The sequence below is a fragment of the Acanthochromis polyacanthus genome, chromosome 22 (assembly GCF_021347895.1).
Source record: "Acanthochromis polyacanthus isolate Apoly-LR-REF ecotype Palm Island chromosome 22, KAUST_Apoly_ChrSc, whole genome shotgun sequence".
NCBI classification, from domain to species: domain Eukaryota; kingdom Metazoa; phylum Chordata; class Actinopteri; family Pomacentridae; genus Acanthochromis; species Acanthochromis polyacanthus.
The window spans coordinates 19,022,144-19,045,024 of NC_067134.1; the positions used below are offsets into that span (position 1 = coordinate 19,022,144).

Consider the following 22,881-nt stretch of genomic DNA (forward strand, 5'->3'; position numbering starts at 1 on the left):
GTTCGGCCATTTAAAGTGATGCATTCCACTGCCTGGTTGAGCGCTCATAAAATATATTAACTTCATTTACACGTGTTTTTTAAAAGGCAGCACATTACAATACAGAGGATAAAACAAACAAAATGAGCACAATGCCAAAATATAAGAAAACAAAATAAATATGAATATATGTGCTTAATAATTAAGTGCAAAGTGGGGGAAAAAAACATCCTAAAACAATTAAGAGATTAGTGTTTTTGTACTGTTTTCAAAGAAGTCTCTGCCAGTCTGAGTCTTAGCAACATGAAGAGCAACACTTGTAGCCTAGCCACGCTATCCCCATGTTTCTGACGGCACAAGGGTCTAGGGAAGCTCGACAGGGAGGGAGGCGGGCTAAAAGGTTGTCTATCAAATCACTCTGCAGCAACTGGGTAGGTATACAACCAATCAACGCAACGAATAGGCTGACGTAGTTCCGAGAGCACCAGCGGATTGTGGCTAAGTCCCATTAGCTTCCCAACCAGTGGAGCCAACTGGTATATTAAGGATTTGCCATATCCCGTCGGCATAAGTCCAAATACGTCTTTCTTCTCAATGAAACACTTAAGTGCCATCCTTTGTTTATCTTTCAAGTTGAATTTTAGCTTCAAATCTTTAAGGGCTGTGGCCAAAGCCGAGTCAAAAGATAACTGTTTATTATGCGCCAGTTGTTTCTGTCAGAATCGTCACACCTCTGTCGTCACTTCGTTACGCCCGCCTTCTGACTCTACACTTCATGGTGATTCGTCCGGCCAGTTTTAGGAGAATCCAGCCTCGAGCCTTATGGAGGGTAACTAGACCCACCCTGGCAGAGAATTAAATTCGTTGCCGTGGGTTGTCTTGCGCGGCTAGGCTACAACACTTGTGGATCGGTCGTGATGTTTGGTTCCCTGCACCAATGCAGACAGTGACATGAGGATTTACAACCACGCTGTCATGTCAGAGATCAGATGAACCTGAGACAGCTTTCAGTGCTGGAGCTCATCAAAGGACCGTCTGGGGGAAAAACGACACCAGCAGCTAACATGTCGCCTCCTCTGAATGATAGTAGTGCTATAAATAGAAAGTGTTTCATCATTTTAAAGGATGGTTGTATTTTATTGTAATAGATTTTTATTGTAATAGATTTTCACATTAAAATAGCTGGATTTTCACGATCAGCAAGGACAGGGCAAAAATCTGCCACTTAAATGAAAGATTCTGGGAAAATTGCAAGTAAAATCCAAACATTTGTCTGTCAGCTTCTCACTGTGAGTGATGGGTCCAGTTCTGATTGTCACATGAGAGATTTCTGTATTGGTATAAGAGCTTTTTTTCCCTCTGGTTTGAAGTGAAAGGTTATGCCACATCCCAATCAGATGTCACTTACTGCTGCTGGTCGGCCAGCGTTAATCAAATCTGATCATCAGCTGCTCCCACACAGTCCTGATGAAGCAGATTGGCCAAGTTTCAGTCTATTAGGCTATAAATGAGTAAAGGATGTTCTGTTCAAAACTGGCCGTAAATATTTTTCTGGAACTTTAGGTATGGTTCTCAAATGCTTGCTCTCATTGGTGAAGAAACTGGGGACTGCGTTCAGTCATTAATTAATATAATTGCACCAGTGGGACTTGTGTAGATGTTCTGTATGGAACATTTTAAACCACTAAATGTTGCTTTAGCTACAACACCTCAGAGCGAAACACATGGGCTCTCTGACTACATCTACATCTACTACATCTGACTACCAAGAAACACTGCAACCACAACCTTTAGCCCAAGCTAGCATTGTAAAAAATCCTGAACAGACGTAGCGTTGATATCAACTTCAGCCTCTAAACAGAGGCAGAGACTCATATGAATCAGATAAATAGCCTAATTCACTTCTTTTTTGTTTAAATGTGATGTTTTTGATTTTTAGAAGCACTGGATGGCATTTCCACTTTTCTAGTGTGATGTGGAACTTAACTCTGTTTAAGTCCAGAGGGCCAACAGTTTCAAAGGGAGGGATTCACTTGCACTGACATGCACATACAATACAAAAAGTAAAATTCAACACAGTTATTTGCAGCTATATTAGTACTGTTTATTTTCAGTAAGGTAGTACTTCAGTAGAGCGAATGCAAAATTGAATTGGAGCATCCCCACATTTATTCTGATTTTCTTCCTATATTTTATATGATTTTGCAGAACTGATATCATGTATAGTAGTAAAAAAAATCCATTACCAGTATATGAGTACACACAGTAGCTTCTTTCTAGTTTCAAAGACAACCTAAGCACACTGCCTGGGTCCTCCTATTGTTCTGCTTCATCTGTGCTGTTTTAACCCTGAGGCCAGTGGGATGTTCTCCATCCCAGTGCACCATCCTCCTCCTCCTCCCAACCCCCTCAGTCTAACGTGCTCATAATGCATCTCCTCCATGATCCCATCTCTGCTAGTATGATGCACAAATGTTATTGATATAATCCTCAAAATAGGACTATATTACAGTTTAGTAACAGAATTTTTGGCTGATGGGGAAAAGAGCTGTTATTGGACGTTCTTGTAGTTGATGGCAGTTCATTATCTGCCTTTTTTTTTTTCCGGCGAGGGCAGCACTCAGCCGCTCGCAGGGCCACGTTAGCAGCTTGTTATGATTGCCGTGTAAAGAGTCCTTATCTTTGTTGTTCTAACAGCTCTGCTTCGACACCGCTGACCTTCATTATCTGCGGATGCAGTCAGACCCAGACGTCAGCGTACAGCCCAGTTGGCAGCTTGCTTTGTTTACTTTTTCCACATCCCATTTTCTATTTGTTTTTCTCACATGTGTGGACATAAGCTCTCTTTCAGGGGATGTTTCACTCAGAAGCAAAGCAATACTGACATTATTTTTATGGTTTATAATAATTTAAAAAAATAAGTCTGTAGGTTAAAGGGACTTACGCAAAGTCAAATGTGTGCGAGTTCAGAGGTGGATGTGGAGGGCTGAACGGTGAAATATCTAAGTGCAATTTTTCTGACCAACAGTGCGATTTGATATGCAATATATCTTTTGGAAATCCTGCTTCAAGTAAATATTCTCTGTTTAGCAGCTTTCAAACATGTGATGACACGCCATCAAAAGTGTGACTATCACTAAACAAGGATGCCAGGATTTTTTTAAAAAACACACTGAGACAACAGTGTAAACTCTGAGTCTGATGCATTTACAATTTACTCGTTGCTTTTATGACGTAGCCTGAACCACACAGTAGACACTGATAAATGGACAAACATAAACACCTTCTAAAAGTTTCAATCTGCTCATATTCCATAAAGCTTTATTCCCATATTTAATGACCACACTTTGTACATTGTAAATTGCAGCCTTTATATTTTGCTAATTGCGTTGTTTCAGTTATTGATTTGAAATCTATGAATTGTTCAGCCATAGCGGTAATAAGGAACAGTTTTGAAAGTACTGGTGACTTGCTTTTCAGCACTAGAAAGTATCAATAAATCCCAAAATGACACATAACTAATCAAATGTTTTGATTTGCCTCGATCAGAGATTAAATTTCGACTAATACTGTGACTGTGGCAAATGTGCTTTGTGTATTTATAGCTTCTGATAAGGCAGTGAATGTGTCAGAGCATGTGAAAGAGGCTGAGGCCAGAGATAATCTTCCTTATGAATGACCAGGGTTGTTTTCTAGTCAGTCAGACCTCAGTTAACACACACCGCTTTAATTAGGCAAGATGTAAAAATGACAGCTTTGATTTATTACCCTGTTGCATGTGATGGAAAACATTTCCAATAAAAGGGTGTTTTTGTCTGATAAAACATTTCCACACAGACTTGGCTTGTTCAGGAATCTCCTCTCTGCTCGGAGCTGAAATAAGACACTGCAATGTCCTTTGACGGAACAGTTTTGGAGCTCAGTGAAAATCAAGAAGTGAGTTATGAAAAAGCATTGGAATTCAGCTTTGCGTATGTTAATTTTTTTTTGTTGCTCCTTTTGTTCTCAGGATGACAACTGGGGTGAGACGACCACAGCCGTCACAGGCACGTCGGAGCACAGCCTCTCTCAGGAGGACATCGTCCGCATCACCAAGGACCTGGAGGACAGCGTGGGGCTCGACTGCCGCCGTTACTTCACCCGGACGCTGGCCGTGATCCTGGGCCTGCTGGTGTTCCTCACGCCGCTGGCCTTCCTGGTGCTCCCCCACCTCCTCTGGCCGGAGAAGCTGCAGAGCTGCGGGACGGCCTGCGAGGGCCTCTTCATCTCCGTGGCCTTCAAGCTGCTCATCCTGCTGCTGGCGGTCTGGGCGCTCTTCTTCAGGCCGGCGAGGGCAGGACTCCCGCGGGTCTTTGTGTTCCGGGCGCTGCTCGCCGTGCTGGTGCTGCTCTTCGTGGTCTCCTATTGGCTCTTTTATGGAGTCAGGATACTGGACTCACAGGTGAGCTAAGAGGGTATCACAGAGGGGCCGCAGACACAAAACACAACAGCAATCACTGCTTATACTGTGAGTATAGAGTGTAACTGAAAATATAAGTGGAAATTCAACACACAGAAAAAAACAAAGATTTCCAGTAGCATGAGTGGGAGAGGTCTCCTATATTGCAGACACATTAATATTTAATGCCCTCGGGAGCTCAACGAAATCGCAGACAAGCAAAACACAGATATTTGGTTTCCCCAGTGATGTGTGTTTACTGTGAGTCATAATTTAACAGCTCTGTTGGTCCCTCTTTCAGAGCGTATGTGGAAAACACACACAGAGGGTTTTTAAAAGCCTGCAGCGCTTTGAAATGTGTCTAAATATTCATATGCTCTACATTTAGTCCTACATGTGTATGATCTCTAGTTTTATCCCTGCAGGAGTATTTTATGCTTATTATTTGTTTGAAAATGTATTTGCACGGTGTGTTCAGTGTGCATGCTGTACATATTTCCAGTTAGCTGGTTGCAGATGACCCCTTATAACATCGTTGTTGACAGGATGAGAACTACCAGGGCATTGTGCAGTACGCCGTCTCGCTGGTGGACGCTCTGCTCTTCATCCACTACCTGGCCATCGTCCTGCTGGAGCTCCGGCAGCTTCAGCCGTGTTTCTCCGTGTGCGTCACGCGCTCTACCGACGGCGAGACGAGGCATTACAACCTGGGACAGCTCAGGTGAGACGCACAAAGATTGAATTTAACACAAGACATGTAGAGTGATTTGTGTGGATGGTTTGTAAAACTAACAAGTTATCAAGAAGTAAGCTCCCTAAAACACATCGGCATTTAAGATCACACAAAGATTGCTCAAATAAGAGTAAATAGTGGGGGTATAATGGCATCTTTCTCCTGCTGAACATCCTCCGTATGCTCATGTTGTGAAAACACCGCCACACATTATGAGCTATTACTATGTTAGCATGAACAGTATTTCTGAATGTGAACATTGTGATTAATATAGAGCAACAACTGAAAGTCTCACATCTTGAATTCTGTCTACAGATCTGTTGGTTTGTCTTTGAGCTGCTGTTTGAAGTGTTTCCTCATTTTCTTCCAAATGTTTCAGCATTTCTATACTGGCTTTTGGCTGTTCTTCTGTATCGTAGAAAATAAGTATTGTTACGCTGTGGGATTGAGTCAGAATAAACTACAGTGTCTTCCTGGTAATAGGACATGTCAGCCAGTGCAGCAGTGACCCTCACTGATGTGTTTTTAACTACTTTGGACAACAGTGGAGCTTTGTGGCGCGAAGGAATAAGATATGTCTGACACACACACAAAATATTTGCAAGTTGGTTTTGGTCTTCTTCAGACAACTTTCTTCATTGTTACACCAGAGACACCAGAAAACTATATAAAAGTGGCGTGAATCTAGCTGTAGGAGTCTCTGCTATCGTAGCTCCACTGTCCTTTAGTCTGAGAAGACAGACAGATGCGTATTTACCTGCAAATCTTAACCTGTTTTGCTGTTTGCATTGTAAGACTCAGAGGCACAGAGGGATGCTGCTAGCAAGATAACAGAATACCCAAATGACCTCTGTGCATGTAGAGATGGAAGACAGAAGGAGTAAGAGGAAGAGACAAGACAGAAGTGGAGGTAAAGGAAAGTGTGCTGATGATGGCGACCAGGGGATAGAAGAGGAGAACATGGGAGGGAAAGTGGGCGAGATGAAGGCAGAGGGAAAGCCAGAAACTGGGACACCTCAAGTGCAAGAGATGGAAGAATAAGAGGGAGGCGACTGGTTACATACTCAGAAAATTTAGGAAGGAATTCATGCAGGGAAGTCAAGAAAGCTAGGGGATGTGCCTGAAGCACAAGAGCGATGATCATGTAGAAAAATGAAATGTTAAGCCAGAGATGGAAGGAAATACAGAGACAGAAAAAGGCACACAGTCAAAGTGGCTGACGGGGAGAGAAAATGGTGCCAGGAGAAAATAGGAGAGGGTGGAGAAGACTTCAGAGAGGAAACTCCTCAGAAAGGAGCTGCAGACAGAGGGCGGAGTACAGAGGAAAAGACCCAGGAGACCGAGGCAGGGAGAAATCTACAGGAGGGAGCCAGAGAGAGAATAGAGAACGAGGGATTAATAGTTAATGGGAGGGTAGGGTTGAAGAATCCTAAAATGTATGTGGGAATGGAAGAAAGGGAAGCTGTGTGTAGGAAAGAACAGCTCAGACTAGACCAGCCAGGTTTTATGACCTTACCGTCTGAGGAAAAACAGGAAGATCCCATTTTGAGCAGCTCTCCTGTTGCTGTCTGCTATCAATATGCAGCCCCCAGCCTCACATCCACTCCTGTTTACAGCGAACTCATAAAGCCTGATGGATTTATGGATGGCTCTCTTTTTATGACAGGATGGATGAAATATGATCCTGTACCTGCTCCTACATTCTGAGCTGCTTATCTTTTTGTAGTTTTGCAGGTGCACTACCCATACTTCATACATTCAGGATGACAAATCTACACTGGCCTCGTCTCTGTTCTGAATTTTCCATTCATTTAGGTCGAAAGAGACTTAGATGCTGAATGTGGTCAGAATTTTATACAGAGGAAACAACTTTAATGTACATTATTGAACTGTGACAGATTCCCAGTTGTGCTTTAACTCCATGTTTGATATATTCTTAACTTAAAACGCATAGCTATAGTCAATAATTTGCAATAATAGATGCTTCTAAACTTCTCACAACAATAAATGAAGAGTGTTTTTTATTGTGAGTCATAAAGTAAATATATGACATGAAAAATCCTGGTTGCTAATCACCAGAGGCTTAACTTTACCTGCTATCTACAACTGCATGAATAAACTGATTAGGTTTCAACTATTAAATTAACCACTGTTTAGATAATCAAACACTTGGTTTGGGTGATTTTTAAGGGGGAAAAACGATCAAAATGCTCTGATTCCAGCTTTTTCTTGTTTCTTTCTTCATCTACAACAAGAATCAGAGTATAATTACAGATAAAATATTTGAGAATGCCATCTTTGGGAAACCATGACTGAATTTTTAAGTCTTTCTGACATTTTGTTTTGAAGATCTACGTAATGTTTTTGTTTATGAAGCGAAAATGAGTTTTTCTCAAGTATTTTCCAATGAGCAGAGCCTTACCTGATAAATTTAGCTGTATATCCACATGAATCTTTAGTTAAAATAATGCAGATGTTTCAGGCTGAAATCATGTAGCAGGTAATGGGTTTGATGGATTCCTGACTAACAGCTGAACATCTTTTGTAATGAAACATGGCTGCGTTGAGAAAATATGAGGGCTTATTTTAGTTTTACTGTTAACTTTTTTCTCTTGTGCACCTAAAACATGGATACAATCTTCTAAAGTACATCTTTAAGCAATCCCTTCTCTTAGACCAGAGCTTGTAATGATTTTAATATCGATCTGCATCGGTAGAAACAGGTCACACAAGCGTACGTGTGTGCCGTTGTGGCTGCTGTTAGCTGGCTGCCTTGGGGGTGTTGTTCTCTGTAAGTTGCGCCATTCATCCCTGCTTGGCCGGCAGCAGGCCTGGCCTCGCTCTGTTGTCCGTCTGACTGTAAACACACAGCTAATTAGGGCTCCCTGCAGACTGCAGCACGGCATCTGGTCAGCATGACACACACACACACCGGCATAGATGCGTGTGTGAGCGCTGGCAGTGGCACCGTAAACATGCAAATGACAGATTTGTGTGAATGTATCCACACATATGAAGAGTGCATCGTACAGAGAGGCTCAGACACAAGTGGCTGCTGTGCTTTCTGAGGCAACCCCTCATATATCTCTTCTGTTAACAGGCGGTGTCTGCTGCTCACATTCCAGCTTTTCTGGCATCCATCCTTAGCCTTATCGTAATGGAGGCGCTGCCTGGGCCCTGGGGCCTGTCTGCTTTGCCTTTGATGCCAATCTGAGGGCCAGAAGACCTTTTTTCTGTCCCCTTGTTTGACTGGACAAGTTGAACATTCCTTACAGCTGAGAGAAGAGTTGCAGAGAGGTGGGGGTTAACGACACTCACTGTGGGGAACTTCCCAGTTTACCTTCTCTTACTGGTCAGTCCTGAGCAGCAACATTAGGACAGTGGTCAGCTGTCTGCAGTAACTGGTTTATGATTGAATTACAAAGTTATCTGCAGTGGTTCTGTTTCCTCCTCTGAGTGTACTCTCTGCTTAGATACTGCTGTGCAGGCCAGCTGGGCTGCTTGGTCTGAAGGGTTTTCTGTCATGTTTGCTTAGCTTAATAATTGACTGAAGTTGAGAAGAGGCAGGGACTGACTCAGCATTTACGCAAGTCACCACTGAACAATGGTCCTCTGAGCGCCTCTGAATGCTTAATGTAAGAGAGGGCTGTCTGGGTCTCTGGAGTTAACAAGGAGTGTTATCACTCACCCTGCTGCAACTTTGGCGGAAATGAGCTCTGCATCCGGTCGTGCTAAATAACCAGCCTGCTGTGTTTTCCTCCAGTGTTATCATGAGTGATGCTTTCTTGTGGGAATCATCTGAGTTGGTTTTAATCTCTGTAAGTTCTTTATTTGAGTAATGTTGGCATACAGCATGTGACACTAACATCTTTAATTGTTCTGTTTGTGATGTTTTTCAGGGTTGCTACGTTTGTAATGTTCATCATTTCATCTTATTTATCAGACATGTTTGTAATAACTCAGTGCACTACGCTCTCTTTGTATCTGTTCCTAAGACACTCGTATACATCCGTAAAAACTTGACAGGTGCTGGGCAACAACGTGCACACAGAAGACATACACACTGCTTTACTATTCACTTTTATTTGAAGCCGATATGACAATGTTCTGATCACAATCAGAAAAATGTGAGTGCTGTAAAATCCAGCCCCTGTTCTTCTTTTCACAAGTCGTGTATTTTTAGTCTGTCCACCAAACCAAACATCTGTCTTGTAACTCTGTTAGCCGCTCACGTTGCTGCTGACAGCTTTTGTTCATGTGACTGTCACCAGATGGCAAAGCAGTCAGACTTCATGATGTTCTGATGCTGGCTGAATGCCTCTGTGGGTTCTAACTGTCCGTGATGGACCAAATCACCCTTAACTTAATGTAGAGTTTATTGTGAGGCAGGAATTGAAGTTACAAGAGGACAGGGTATGTGAAAAGGCTTTCATCAGTGGGTCAGACGTTATACTGTGATCTGCTTTTGGGGTAATAGGAAGCGCATGCTGCAGAGTAGCATGTGCTGTTGTTCATGTATATTAGGTTAGCTCTCCACGTGGACTAAAGAATGATGCTGGACATGGTGAGGGCTCACACTTTTCTAGATGTATTCACACAAACACACACAGAATGAGAGGAGTCCAGTGTTGAGCAGTAAAATCATCTTGCTGGTTTTGTTAACAGCTGTTAGCATCTGCTGTCATCCTGCCGGCCTAATGCAGATCATGGGTCTGAGCTTATGGTGTCACAGCAGCTACTAAATCCCTAACTGAGTTGTATGCAAACAGTATATGAACTAGTGCTTTAAAGCTAGTTGTTCCAATACCCATGCTACCACACTATGCACTGCAGTATGCTCGAAAAAGATCTAGCAAGTCACAGTATGCCAAAAAATTCCAATGTCTCCTACGAGCTCAGATTTTCTGGCCATTCTGACCCACAATCCTCTGGGGAACATATGTCACAGTGTCTTATGTGAGCATAAACACTGCTGAACCACTAAGAGCAAACAAACGGATGACAGCTCTTTTTGCAACACGGACTGAAACAAATATATGAGCAACACTGTCAAAGCTTCAGGTGCAATATTAGGACAAGATAGTGGATCTCATTTGTATGCATGCAGCATTATGCACCTTATAAGGGCAGCTGCAGTATGCATCGAAAGTAAGAGGTAAAGAAAAAATGCGATTTGGAAGGCAGACCGTGTTTTCTTTCTACCTGTAGCACAAACAGAATAACAGTAACTTTAATTCCCAGTCATGTTTTTGTTCATCTGGATGTTCACGACTCAGTTTTACTCCTGTTGTATTCACGGGCCAGTTGCTAACGTTGTGTGATTGTTTGGTGCTGAGCCGCTTGCGTACGATAGACTCATCAAAAATATGTCGCTGCAAATCAGCTGTTTCCTGCTGCAGCAACAGTGAGTCAGAACTTTGAAGCTGCAGGTCTTAAAACCAAAACGGTAATTGAAAGGACACTAAAATTTTCATAATAAGTCGATATTCTGTTGAAATATTAAACTGTGTGATTGCTTTCACACTCCTCATTGGTAAGGTAAAAACAATGACAGCAGAAGCTTCATTATGGAACTATTTCCTGTAATATGAGCACAACAGGTCAAGAAGCCAGTGAGCTAATTCAGTAGTACACACTGTACAGTATTTATTCATTCCAGTGTTAGTCATCCCCACTGAGCAAGACTTCAGCGTATTGAATTATTTAAGGGTGCCATAATTTAACGTTTCATTTCTAAGAGGAAGAATGTCATTTTGCTTTAGCCTTTAATGTAGATGGCTTCCGGGAACACAGAGGCAGTATATTATAAAGGAGCCACTGATTTATGACGTAGAACATGTGAGGACACCTTGCTTGTGTACACTTGGTTTAATAATGCGGGGTTATAAAAGACAAGACCCGGCACGCTCTCTGATCCACGGTGGGACGGATCGGGATCTGGGCGACAGCTGCTGCTCAGCCTTTTCTCAATCCCTTCATTTCATGTTTCTCACTCCTCCTCCTGTCATCTTTCTTTCTCCTCAAACACCACTTCCTGTGTCTTGATTAACAGAGGCGACCATGATGGCCGTCACTCTGCAGCTTAAAGTAACTCATCGTGAGACGTTGTTTAGACAGAGTGGGCATGAAAAAACGGAGTTGCAAGGAGTCAAGTTTTGTTATTTCCTGGACAGACATTGGAACTGGAGGCCTAAATTCTCGTCCCTTCAAATACGAAAAAAAGTTGTCAGTCCAAGTCTCTTCTAGTTTGATTTGTCTCTGGGTTTTAGGGCTGCACCATAGACTGTATATATAGTGGACGTAGCATCTGGCTCCAGAATTGAAGCCAACCCGGAAGTGTCAAAAACTTGCAATATCACGCCGTCCGCTAGGGTTGGCTCCAAAAAGCTTTTTCTCCATAGACCCCAATTAATTTTTGGAAAAAATAAAATTTGATAGACTGATTTTCTACAGCTCAAGATTTTTTTCCCGTTAGTTTTCATGGTCAAAATGAGAGATCAGGTGGCCGATCTTAAAATAAATCAATATTGAATTTTAAATAAATCGTTAAAGTTGGCGGAGCCAGGGGGCGTGGCTACACTTGATAGACAGCAACAGAAGCCTCTGCGGTAAAACGTGGGTGGGATAAGAGAGTTCTCAGCCAATCCTGCCCCTAGTTGCTCTCCGGTCCAGTCTGTTTGATGATTTTATGTCACTGGCTCCAAAAAATCCAAAATGGCGACCAGGAAGTAGCAAAATCCAGGCTTCATTTTCTCGGCGTTGAAACCAACGGGTGACGTCACGGTTAGTTCACGCCTGGGCACAATACATCAAAACTGCAGAAGTTAAGTTCAGCAAATGAACTTAAACACATCATGTTCCAGCTTATTTGTTGTTTGATACACAAAGAAAACTGGCAGAATTCTCATTTTCCGTAACTGATCTACAGGAGAAGCCTGTCTGATTGATCACCTAATTAGATTTAAAGGTTCCTAGATTCCCTGTTTTTTTTGTTTGTTTGTTTGTTTGTTTTAGAGGATGCAGGATTTGTTGAAATGCGGACTCCACATGTGCTCAGCAAAACAAGCAAGAAACAGAAGAGAGACACTGAAAAGAAGGGTTTGGTTTACAGTTCTTGACACAACTTTTGAACAGTGGTGTATTTCTTGTTTTCTCCTTTAGGCAAATCACCCCTCACCTACCCTGCATTTTGTAGGATGAGCTGCACAAACGAGCGATAATGGGGCAGCATGGAAATCCAGAAATTTAATTTGCCGACTACAGTGCATCTCTGATTAAAATGAATCTAGAAAATTATGGTTCCTATTTCTCAGAGTTAATGTGTTTCTCAGCTCTGCCTTATCGCTGACATGTGCTTTCTTTATTACTGTGTGTGTTGACTGTTCTACAGCACCATGTCCTCCTTTGTGTTAATCCGACAGATTATTTTCGTCTCTTCTAAATGTGTGAGAAACATCATATTTAGTTCCTTCTTTGTTTACTGTGGCTTTCAGGGTATTTCCCACTAAGGCATTAATTTAAGCATTACTGTTAGATCCTCCAAGTGCTGCTCTCTTCCTCCTTCAGAGCCACCTTCTACTCCATCCTCCCCTCACTCTGCTTGGTGTTCATGTTACATCTATCTTCTAGAAATACTGGAGGGATTTTTCTCGCTCGTAGAAAGTTTTCAAAGAAAATCAAACGGGTCTTTCGGCTAATGCTTCCCTCTGTTTTTTGCCTCTCTTGCCTCCTCACTGTTCTTCTGTCTTCAGCAGGAAGGGTTACTGCAGGGATTTCCTTGTGTTTGGTATTACAAGTGAGAAACGTCCTGTGGCTAATGTTTCTCACGTTCTCCTCTGTTTTATAGCCCCGGCTCTCACGCTGCCGTCGAGCTACCCGGATTGTGCCCCGAACGTTTCCCTCGGCTTTAACTTATCTGTAATTCCCCTGCTTTCTCTCCTCCAGTATTCAGCGGGCAGCTCTGGCCATCATAGAGCACTACTACTGTGATTTCCCAGTCCACAACCCAGCGCTGCTTTCCGCCTCCAAGTCCCGCGCCGCCAAACACCTGGCTGGCCTTAAGGTCTACAACGTGGATGGTGAGTTCCCAGCAGCCCCGGCTGAGGGTGAGTGGGATGCTCTGTGTTGTCTTTGTTAGTGCTTTGGTTTTTCTGTGTGTTTTGGAGTCTCAGACATTTGCTTTTGCTTCCTTATGCTGGCCGTCTTGGACAAAATATAGGCTAACGTTATTTTATGTCTGTATTTAAATGTACACAGAAAGAATTAGGAGTGTATTAAATCTGTGATTTCTTTTTTTTTTGGATGTCTTTCTATTTAAAAGCTGCTAATAACTGTTAGTATCAAGAGTAGAACACAAAATGTTCACAGTGATGCGTCATATCGCTTCATTTTGGGATTAATAATCGATACACTGACAGCAAATATTGAAGTGCAATGTGTTTTTATTAAAACACTCGGGAGCTCTGAGCAGATTTCCACGATCAGTCATGGTGAATAAATACATGATTCCTGCTGTTTTACCCTTTTCCGTGTATTTTTAATTCTTCAGTTACACCTATATCGTGACACATGGCAGCAACAAGCGAGTGACTCAGTGATTCTCAGACATATCATGCACCGTTCAAGTCTCAGCAGGTTGATTCTGACCTGGAATGTGCTAAATCAAACGGCTGCCCGCGAGGAAGAAAATTGATCTGCAAACATAGCATAATTGGAAAATTGTCCACAGTAGTATAAAGCACAGGTGATTTGTAGTTTTGTGGGCTACAACATGCAAAAATAAAAGCGTGCTCATCTGATATGCGTCTCAGAAAACCCTCTGGTATGTTCTCAACTGGTGAGATTTTTCAGTGCCTGCCTAAACTATTGACTCTCTCCTCTCCTTCTTGTGTGTCTCTTTACACTAACCCCTTAAGCCTTCTTTAGAGCTAAACTGAAAGCGTACCTTTTGGACAGTAAGTAACAGCATTGCTGCTCCAAACTAAAGCACCCTCACAGGCTGCCGCTGCACTAAATAAAAGCTTTCCCTTTGATTAAACTCACACCTCCCTGCTCTTCTTTACTCTTGGCATGCCACAGGTTGATGAAAAAGTCCCGAGTCATCCTCACGACAGCTGGCAGAATGTAACACAAACCCTCTATTAAATCACCGCTGTCCCTTAAGTGTACTCAAGCTTCACCTAAATGCTAACCTGACTCTCCCTTTTTTTTTTCTGCTGCCATTCATCTCCCTGCTTTCTTCTCCCTCCGCTCAGATGTTAGTGGGAGCCAGTCACAGAGATGGCTGATAAATCAATAGCTATTATGCTGTTCGTCTTGTCATTTCTCTCTCGAGTCTTATCCTCCTTCGTTTTCATCCTGCAGCAGCCGCTCGGGGACCTCTCCGTCTTTCTTTCTCGTCTCCAGCTTTCCCTTCCCACTCCTTCTTGTTTTCCGCAGTTGCTCCGACGTTGTCATAAATAATCCAACTCGGGGACAGACAATAATCTTTCCTTGATTAAAGAGTGGTGAAGCCCTGAGCACCGAGCAGCCATAACACTCAATTACTCTGCGTCCAAATGGCTTCAGGTGATTTTATGATGCCCGACAAGCAAATTTAGTCTCTGTTGTTGCTGGAGATCTTTTTCCTTGCAAATCAGTTGTCACATTTATGTTAGGCTCAAAAAAGCGAAATTAAAAATCAAATCAAACAGTACACATTGCTGTGCGTATTTTGAAAACCACGTTAAAAAATTGTTTAGTTTTTGGTCCTAAATAAGTGAAAGAAATGAATCTTTCAGGCCACATTAAAATCAAATCCAAAATAATTTTCATCTTTTTTCATTCTTTTCAATATTTCATTAAGGCGCAAATGCATAATGAATGAACACTTAAAAAGAAATGACTGCCGCACATCCCAAAACAAGAATTCCACTCCTGTCCTCGTCAAGGTGTTCTTCTCATTCAAACACGTAAATCTTGAACACATGATGTCCAGTGGGGGTTTGAATATTGGATGGGATATTAGCCAGGATTTTTATGCCACAATCTGTCCCCTTTCTGCATCATTTTAAGGTGAAAGTAGCATTTTATATGTCAGAGAAAACAAACTCCCACCATTAGGTGATAATTCAGAATATAGTGGATTATCTGTTGATCTAATTACATTTTCCACACTAGTTTCAGCGGTTCTTAAGCTCATAACTGCAGTTTCAGAGTTGAAAAAGAACAAAGTCCCGCCCTTTTGTAAGGCTTAGTTTGTCTTCTGTTTATTTCTTTTTTTTTTTTTTTTTTATTGGGGGGACAAATGCACAAGTTCTAAATATTAAGGAGATCTATCCACAGTGGTCCCTCCTAAATGTACATTTTTTTTATTGTCAACCCACTCAGGATCCAGATGTTGTGTTTTCAGACAATGACTTTGTGATGAAGTGGCAGATTTCAGCGTTCATTTAATGTTTTTTTTGCAGTGGCTGTATTTCCTTTTATCGCTTGAAAAATCAACAAAATATGTGGTTTGCTCAAACTGTTGCCTACAACAAGATGTAGCTTATCCAGATGTAGATCATACCAAGTTGTATGTACTCTGTTACACTACTGTTTAAAAGTTTGGGGTCACCCACACAATATTATGTTTTCCATGAGAACTTACACTTTTATTCATGTGCTATCATAGTTTCATAAGGCTTTTCTAATCATCAATGAGCCTTTCAACACCATTAGCTAACCAATGTAGCATTAGAACACAGGAGTGATGGTTGCTGGAAATGTTCCTCTGTACCCCTATGGAGATATTCCAATAAAAATACAGCTAGAATAGTCATTTACCACATTAATAATGTCTAGACTGCATTTCTGTTTCATTTAATGTTAATTGGAAAAAAACTGCTTTTCTTTGAAAAATAAAGACATTTCTAAGTGACCCCAAACTTTTGAATGGTAGTGTAAACACACTTATGTATGTTTTTTTTTTTAAATTTGGTAAATTGTAATCTGTTGTATTTGGATGCATTTTTGTGCTAATTGTATTCATTTATTTTTGGCATTTAATCTCTTTGCTCAGTACTGACCTAAACTACAGCAAGAGATTCATGAAACAAAACGTCCGTGGTTTCACTTTCTTTTTTTGCTTTGAGAAGTTGGCTTTCAAGCAGCTTTCACTTTCCCAGACAGCAGCACAGATCTCAGGCCAGCACATCAAAATATTGCTACATCTAACTGCTCCTGCTTTCTGTCCTGGTCAAACATGTAGCCCGGTGAACAGACAGAAAACATAGAGCAAATTATTCTCTGGAAAGCAAGATGGGCAGCTGTTACTTTATATAGACATGATGGGTGTGAGCTCGGACATTTCCAGAGAGATTAAACACTGATTTGGCCATCTGTGTTCATGTGACCGAACAGACCTGAATGTGATCTGTGGCTGTCTGGGAACTGGGACTTCTGGGACATTTATACTGGTCTTGACCAACTCTGAGTAGTTTCACTGCGGCATGAAGTTATGAGACCATCAGTCAAGCTTGAATTCGTTACAAAAAACTGGAATCAACACGTTTCCAAGTGTCCACAGGTGTTTCTAATCCTGGAAGAGAAGCAGTGGCTCCACATTCTCCACATATTTTACTGCTTTTATCATGAAAGTTGTCAAATCTGACTGCATTTCACTTTGGTTTGCTTCTACTTTGACATTGTAAATCTTCCAAGCAGAAAGTGGTTTTAAAAAGAAACCTAAAAAAATGGAAGTTGACCTTCTCTCGACGTTCAGCATAACATTTCTCACCCATAAATTCCGTCTGAGTAATACTAAAAGCAGGGTGGAATGAAATCTTCTCCCTCTCCATCCATGAAATATTCTGTTCATGCTCGATCTCTGCCCCAACATTAATAATTCACCAGCTCTGCCTTCTTTTAACCTGCATTAACATCAGGGAGGGTTCATCAGCAGCCTCCCATCCGAATTCTAAAAACTTTTGAAGTCGCCCCAGACGCTTATTTAATTGGATGCTCATGCCTCCTGAAGGCAGCGAGTGGCAGAAGACTGGGAATGTTTGAATATCAGCAGCCATAAGAGCTGTGTGTGTTTAGATTTTTAAATGATCAGTGGAAGGAGCAATTAAAAATTACGACTCTGTGGCTATTCCTGTCAGCTCCTGGGGATTTAATGCTGCAGGTGATAAAAGGAAATGGACCGAGGTGTACGTGCATTCATAATGAACCCGCTCCACTCTAACAGCAGCTTGTTCCCTCACATTGCACTTTGTGTCATCACCAAAGATTTCTTTCTTCCTGCACCGACGTCTTTGGCTCTGAGCGCCACTTTACCTGTGAAGTCAAACTGCCAGGCTTACAGCAGCCGTTCTTATGTGATCTTCTTCCTCACAACAGGTCCAGGGAACAACGCAGCAGCAGCAGGACTCGCCCACTCCCAATCCAGAGCGATGATCGCAGCTGCAGCCCGCCGCCGAGACACGAGCCACAATGAGCTGTACTACGAAGAGGCCGAGCACGAGAGGCGGGTCCGCAAACGCAAAGCACGGTGAGTCAAACTGCAACTCCTAAGGCCAACTTGTGTGAGTTCATCGCCCTCCATATCCCCAAAGGTGTACAGCTAGCTAGTCGTGTTGAAAGGCTAATTGATGATTAGAAAACCCTTGTGTGATTATGTTAGCACATGAATAAAAGTGTGATGGAAACATGAAATTGTCTGGATGACCCCAAACTTTTAAATAATGTAAATAATTCATTTCATCAGAGTATAAACTTAATTTGCCGTTTCCTCCCAGCCTGGTGGTGGCAGTAGAGGAGGCCTTTACCCACATCAAGCGCATGCAGGAGGAGGAGCAGAAAAAGGCTCCAGGGGACGTGATGGACCCTCGAGAGGCAGCCCAAGCCATCTTCCCCTCCATGGCTCGGGCCCTGCAGAAGTACCTGAGGACCACCAAGCAGCAGCATTGCCACAGCATGGAGAGCATCCAGCAGCACCTGGCCTTCTGCATCACCAACAACATGACGCCCAAGGTCTGTCCTCAACGCCTGGTGGTCACCTTCAGGAGGTTTTCATGAATTGTTGATTTTATTAAGAGCTTAGCATATAGCAGTACATGATACTTAATGTTCCTCCCTCCCAGGCGTTCCTGGAGAGCTACCTGACCCCGGGGCCGACCCTGCAGTACAGCCGGGACCACTGGCTGGCCCGTCAGTGGACGCTCATCAGTGAAGCATCGGTCACCAGCGGCCTGAAAGACGGCGGCGTCTTCCTGCTCAAATGTGTGGACTTCAGCCTGGTGGTGACGTCCAAGAAGATCCCCTACATCCAGATGTCTGAGGAGTACATCGACCCCAAATCACACAAGTTTGTCCTGCGGCTACAGTCCGAAACCTCCGTGTAGGACAACGGATGTCTTTTTTTTAAAATTTCTCACCCTGTTGCGTTGCTCTCAAATTTTTTTATTTTGGGTTTGCAGTTTTTATTTTTACTTCTTTGGATTTTTTTATATATTATTATAAATCTATATACCACACACATGTCTGAATATATTGATCTTTTAATGTTTGATTTGGATGAAAAGAAGAATAGTCGAAACAGGAGTTTGGACGCCTCGGATGTGGTTGTGTGCACATGTGAGTGTATGGGTGTGTGTGTCATTTTGTCAACGCAATCACTCGTTCCCTTTGTGTTTGAGATGATGGAGCCACATGAGATGGGAACAAGACACTTTTTTTTTAGGTTTCTGACGCCCTCACAGGAAGTCCATGGTCTCTGTGTGGAGTTTCCAAAAAACAGACAGACAGACAGACAGACAGACAGACAGACAAACCACTAAGGACTGCTGCAATGTGACTCCATGTTTGATATTTAAAGCCTGATGGAAACTATGTTACCTGTACTGTCGTCTCATTGGTGACATTTGGAAGTATTTGGATGCTTTTGGATGTCGTCTCATGAAAATCAAAGTAAATGCATTGACAAAAAAATGAAACAACTCCAATCAGATTTTGCATCAAATGCACCTTTAAGTGTAGAAAGGAGAGAAATGCCTAAAAGTGTGGGAACAGGATCTCAGCCTGCTCTGAAAGGATGTGGGAGCGCTTTCTCCTCGTCACTATTTCAGGACGTCTCCTCCTGGCGGCTGAGATGTCGCCCTCCATCACGTCCGGTCTGTGGCGGACAGCAGCACCCGTGAGTGCTAATTTTAGCGGCCAAATCGGGACATTTTGAGTTGCAGGACTCCTCTCCAGGTGCAATGGAGCAAAATCTGCGATATTTCCACTCCATTTGGGAACAACATGAGCATGCGATGTTAAAGACCAGGATGAACAAACTGAAGAAGAGACATGCAGAGATGGACACGTGGCCAAAAACATTTGCCCTGCATCACCGGCTCAGTAACCTTCTCAGGGCTTCCATGTCGGACTGGAAGGGAAGGCAGCAGGGAGACGTTATGCCAGACAATAAAAGTACTACTGATTTCTCCACAACAGAGTTCCTCCTTTTTTTTTCTTTGGCGAAACAGCAGGAAATCCAAAGTAGCTCTGAAGTGGAGATGAAAATGGTAACTTTAGTATAATGTCCCATTTTCACAGCACTAACCTGCTCTTCTGTTTTTCTAACGGCTTCATACTTTGGTTCATTCTGCTTGTTTCTTCTTTGCTGTACTCCTCATCAACATTAAGCTGCTGTCTACAAAAGCCCACACTTCTGTTATTTTTCACATTAAAAGGCTACTTTTCAAGGGAAAGCTGCAAGACTTTTATTTCTCAGATCATTTGACTGTCGGCAGTGTAGAGACGGGAAACACGCAGCCACACGCATGACAACCTGCTACAAAGTGGAGTGTGTTGTGGATGTGTGTTTCTGTGTGTACATCAGCGCTTATGGAACGTGTCTGCAGGAGGTGTGCGCTTGCATTGATTTGTTTGATTGATATTGTATTGGTGTTAAACAGGAGACGGTACATTCTCAAAGCCTGGCTGCACCTGATTGGACGGACGCTTCACTTGTGGCCTTAAAACTCCTGGAACAACTTTTTGTTGTGATGAAAACATTTCAAAACAAGGTGTTTTTTGTACATTAACTTGAGCTGCTGAGTGCTTACTGTTTGTTTTATAGATTTTCAGGAGCAGTAAGTAGTAGAAGACCTGATTCTGTGGACACGTGCCATTAACCCTCGTGTTGACCCGCTTCAAGGTTTGAAAATGTTGGAAAAAATATATATTTTCACAGTGAAACTTCTGATGTCCACATTTTCAATGTTTTGGGGAAAATTTGAAAATTTTTAGGCAGGGGGGGGGGGGGAAAGAAATGTTAAGTTTCTTAAGAACATTAACCAAGAAAATCAACCAAAATCCAGTAAATTTTGCTGGATTTTGTTGTTTTTTTTTTGTTTTTTGGTTTATGCTCTTAAAGAAAATATTGGAAGTTTTAATGATATATATGCAATCATTTTAGAAATTTTTAGGATTTTTTTTGCAAAATTGGACTATTCATTTTTTGAAACTACAAGAATTTTCTTGCCACATTTCTAATAAAACTTTGAATGGAAATTTTGAAGGAATTATTGGAATTTTCTTTCTGAAGGTTTTGCAAATTTTCAGAAACTTGGGAATTTTTTTACTAAATTTTTGAATTTTTTTTAGACAAGGAAACAATATTTTTTGGTGCCTGTAAATGAGGACAGCAGGAGGGTTAACAAGGCTTTTAATGTGAAAAGTTTCTTCTTCTTTCATGGTTGTGGTGTGAAAATGGACATTATACTGAATTTATCAATACTACAAATGCATATCTAAATATCTGGTTCATTGAGTCGCTCAGCTAAGCAGAGATTTTACCATATTTCAGTGTGATTTTTATCCCTCAGGGCTCACAGGGTTTGCTTTTATCATGTGGGTTTATGATATCTGACAGTGAACCAGCAGAGTCTGAACAGAGCTCCAGCAGGGTGGAACCTCCTTCCCAACTGGACTGTCTGGTTTTCCTTTACTGCCTTTTCTCACCTCTGTTGTCTGATAAACATGCAAATCCCTCGAGGTCTGTTCTTTCACGGAAGGGATTTTTTTTTTCTCTATTTCTTTCACTTGATGATTCAACTAAATCCAGATGAACATGATTAAATTATGATTCCTCTGCTCCTGTCAAACTCAGAAAAAAATACACTAAACACAGAAGAATATCTAACAATATGCTGTGAGCTGTGTTGTCCACTACTGCCCCCTGGCTGCTAAACCCGGCATCTGTTCATATACAGAACAATTCTGCTCCTTTCTGCAACTTCACTGTAAAAAAAACTAAAAGTTAAATCAAACGCCTGCCGCTGGCCATGTTTTGTACCGACAGACAGATGAACTTTGTATGATCCCGATGTGACTGTGCCTCCTGTTTTTACACTGTATCTATTTATGTAAACAAGCACGTGTGTGTTTATATATGTGTGTGTGTGTTCCATTCCAGTTCCCATGACCAGCCTTCCTCCTCCCTCCTCCTCCTCCTCATCAGCTCCATCTGTCCCACTGCTGCCTCGTCACAGTCCTCTGTCACGGCTCGGTTTCTGATGGACAGCTTTACGATGACATGGCAATGTAAGACACGTTTCAGTTTCACAGCATTAGCATTTGTTAAGAAAATAAAACATTTTTATGAACGTTTGTAAATCTGCTGAGTATGGCGGTGCTTTTATTTCACGAGGAACAGATGATCCAAAGTAGATTCTTTCCCTCTTAAATAATCAGCAGTTTTTTGCTTTTTTTTGTCATTGAAATGTGAGGCTTCGTTTCGAAGAGTCAATATTTCGTTTCTGTGTGGTTTATTTTGTGAAACTGTGACACACGGCTACATATGGTTAAGAAAATATCTATAGCTGACTTCTTGTGTTCATGATGGCTCCGTTATTCCATATTCCAGCTCACTCGCAATCAGAATATTTGATCCACGTATCCAATATTGTAGTTTTTGAATCAATGACATGAGAAATAGCAGTGAAAAATTCAGGCTTTTACCTTTAATTGTTCCTGATATTGTTGTTCAAATATTACCTCAAGTTTCACTGTCCGACAAAACATGATGGAAGTGGGTTGATGGGCTTTTTTTTTAATCATCTGAGGAAGTATTTCATACATGACGCTTAAATTTCAGCAATATCTTCGGAAATTTGCCTATGTCGTGGTATAAAAATTTAAGATGGTTAAGCAGAAGTGGTTCTAAAAATGTGATGATTTAAAATGGAATTACTCTTTATTAATTCGATTATATTTTAAAGAAGAATCCAATCTTGCATATTACTAATAACTGAGTTTCTACAGTTTCGATCCCTGTTCTGTGACTGATTTCACTTTGTCAGTGTTTTTTGCAGCCGTCCTCCCTTATTTAACCTGTGTTTGATTTCCTACATATCCCAGAATGCCTCTTGGTTGTCTAAAGACACAGTTTCAGGCAACGGTGACTAGTGAGAGTAGTTTAAACTGAAAAACCTGTGTGTAAAAATAAACGGTATGTACAAAACAGAACATGTTAAATATCTGCGTTGGATTCAGGTCTAGAGAGGATGTCTGATACCAACATCTGGCAGTATGAAACCACATTTATTAACCTTAATATTCCAATCTTGGCCTTTCTTGGCTTCCATAAATCGGTGAATATTCTGATTTTTTTTTTTTTTATTGCATTTTGATTTTCCCTTCAACCAAACTACAATCAAGCTAAACAAACAAAAGTGACACCATCTACACCAACCCTTACCTGGATGTTTTCATTACCTCT

General features: G+C 41.7%; 1 protein-coding gene across 2 annotated transcripts in view; it reads left to right on the top strand.

The window, feature by feature from the left end:
• LOC110952232 (vang-like protein 1) overlaps positions 1-21,776 on the top strand; it is a 59,557-nt gene extending 37,781 nt beyond the window's left edge. The window contains exons 4-9 of one of the 2 annotated variants that reach the window (XM_022195686.2): positions 3,989-4,420; positions 4,963-5,138; positions 13,095-13,255; positions 17,514-17,664; positions 17,912-18,146; positions 18,257-21,776. In XM_022195686.2, the coding sequence (XP_022051378.2) occupies positions 3,989-4,420; positions 4,963-5,138; positions 13,095-13,255; positions 17,514-17,664; positions 17,912-18,146; positions 18,257-18,517 (1,416 nt within the window). In that variant the 3' untranslated portion in view covers positions 18,518-21,776. The remainder of the gene's footprint in view (positions 1-3,988; positions 4,421-4,962; positions 5,139-13,094; positions 13,256-17,513; positions 17,665-17,911; positions 18,147-18,256) is intronic. The other variant, XM_051943085.1, reaches the window with a different exon arrangement.
• Positions 21,777-22,881: the final 1,105 nt, after the last annotated feature.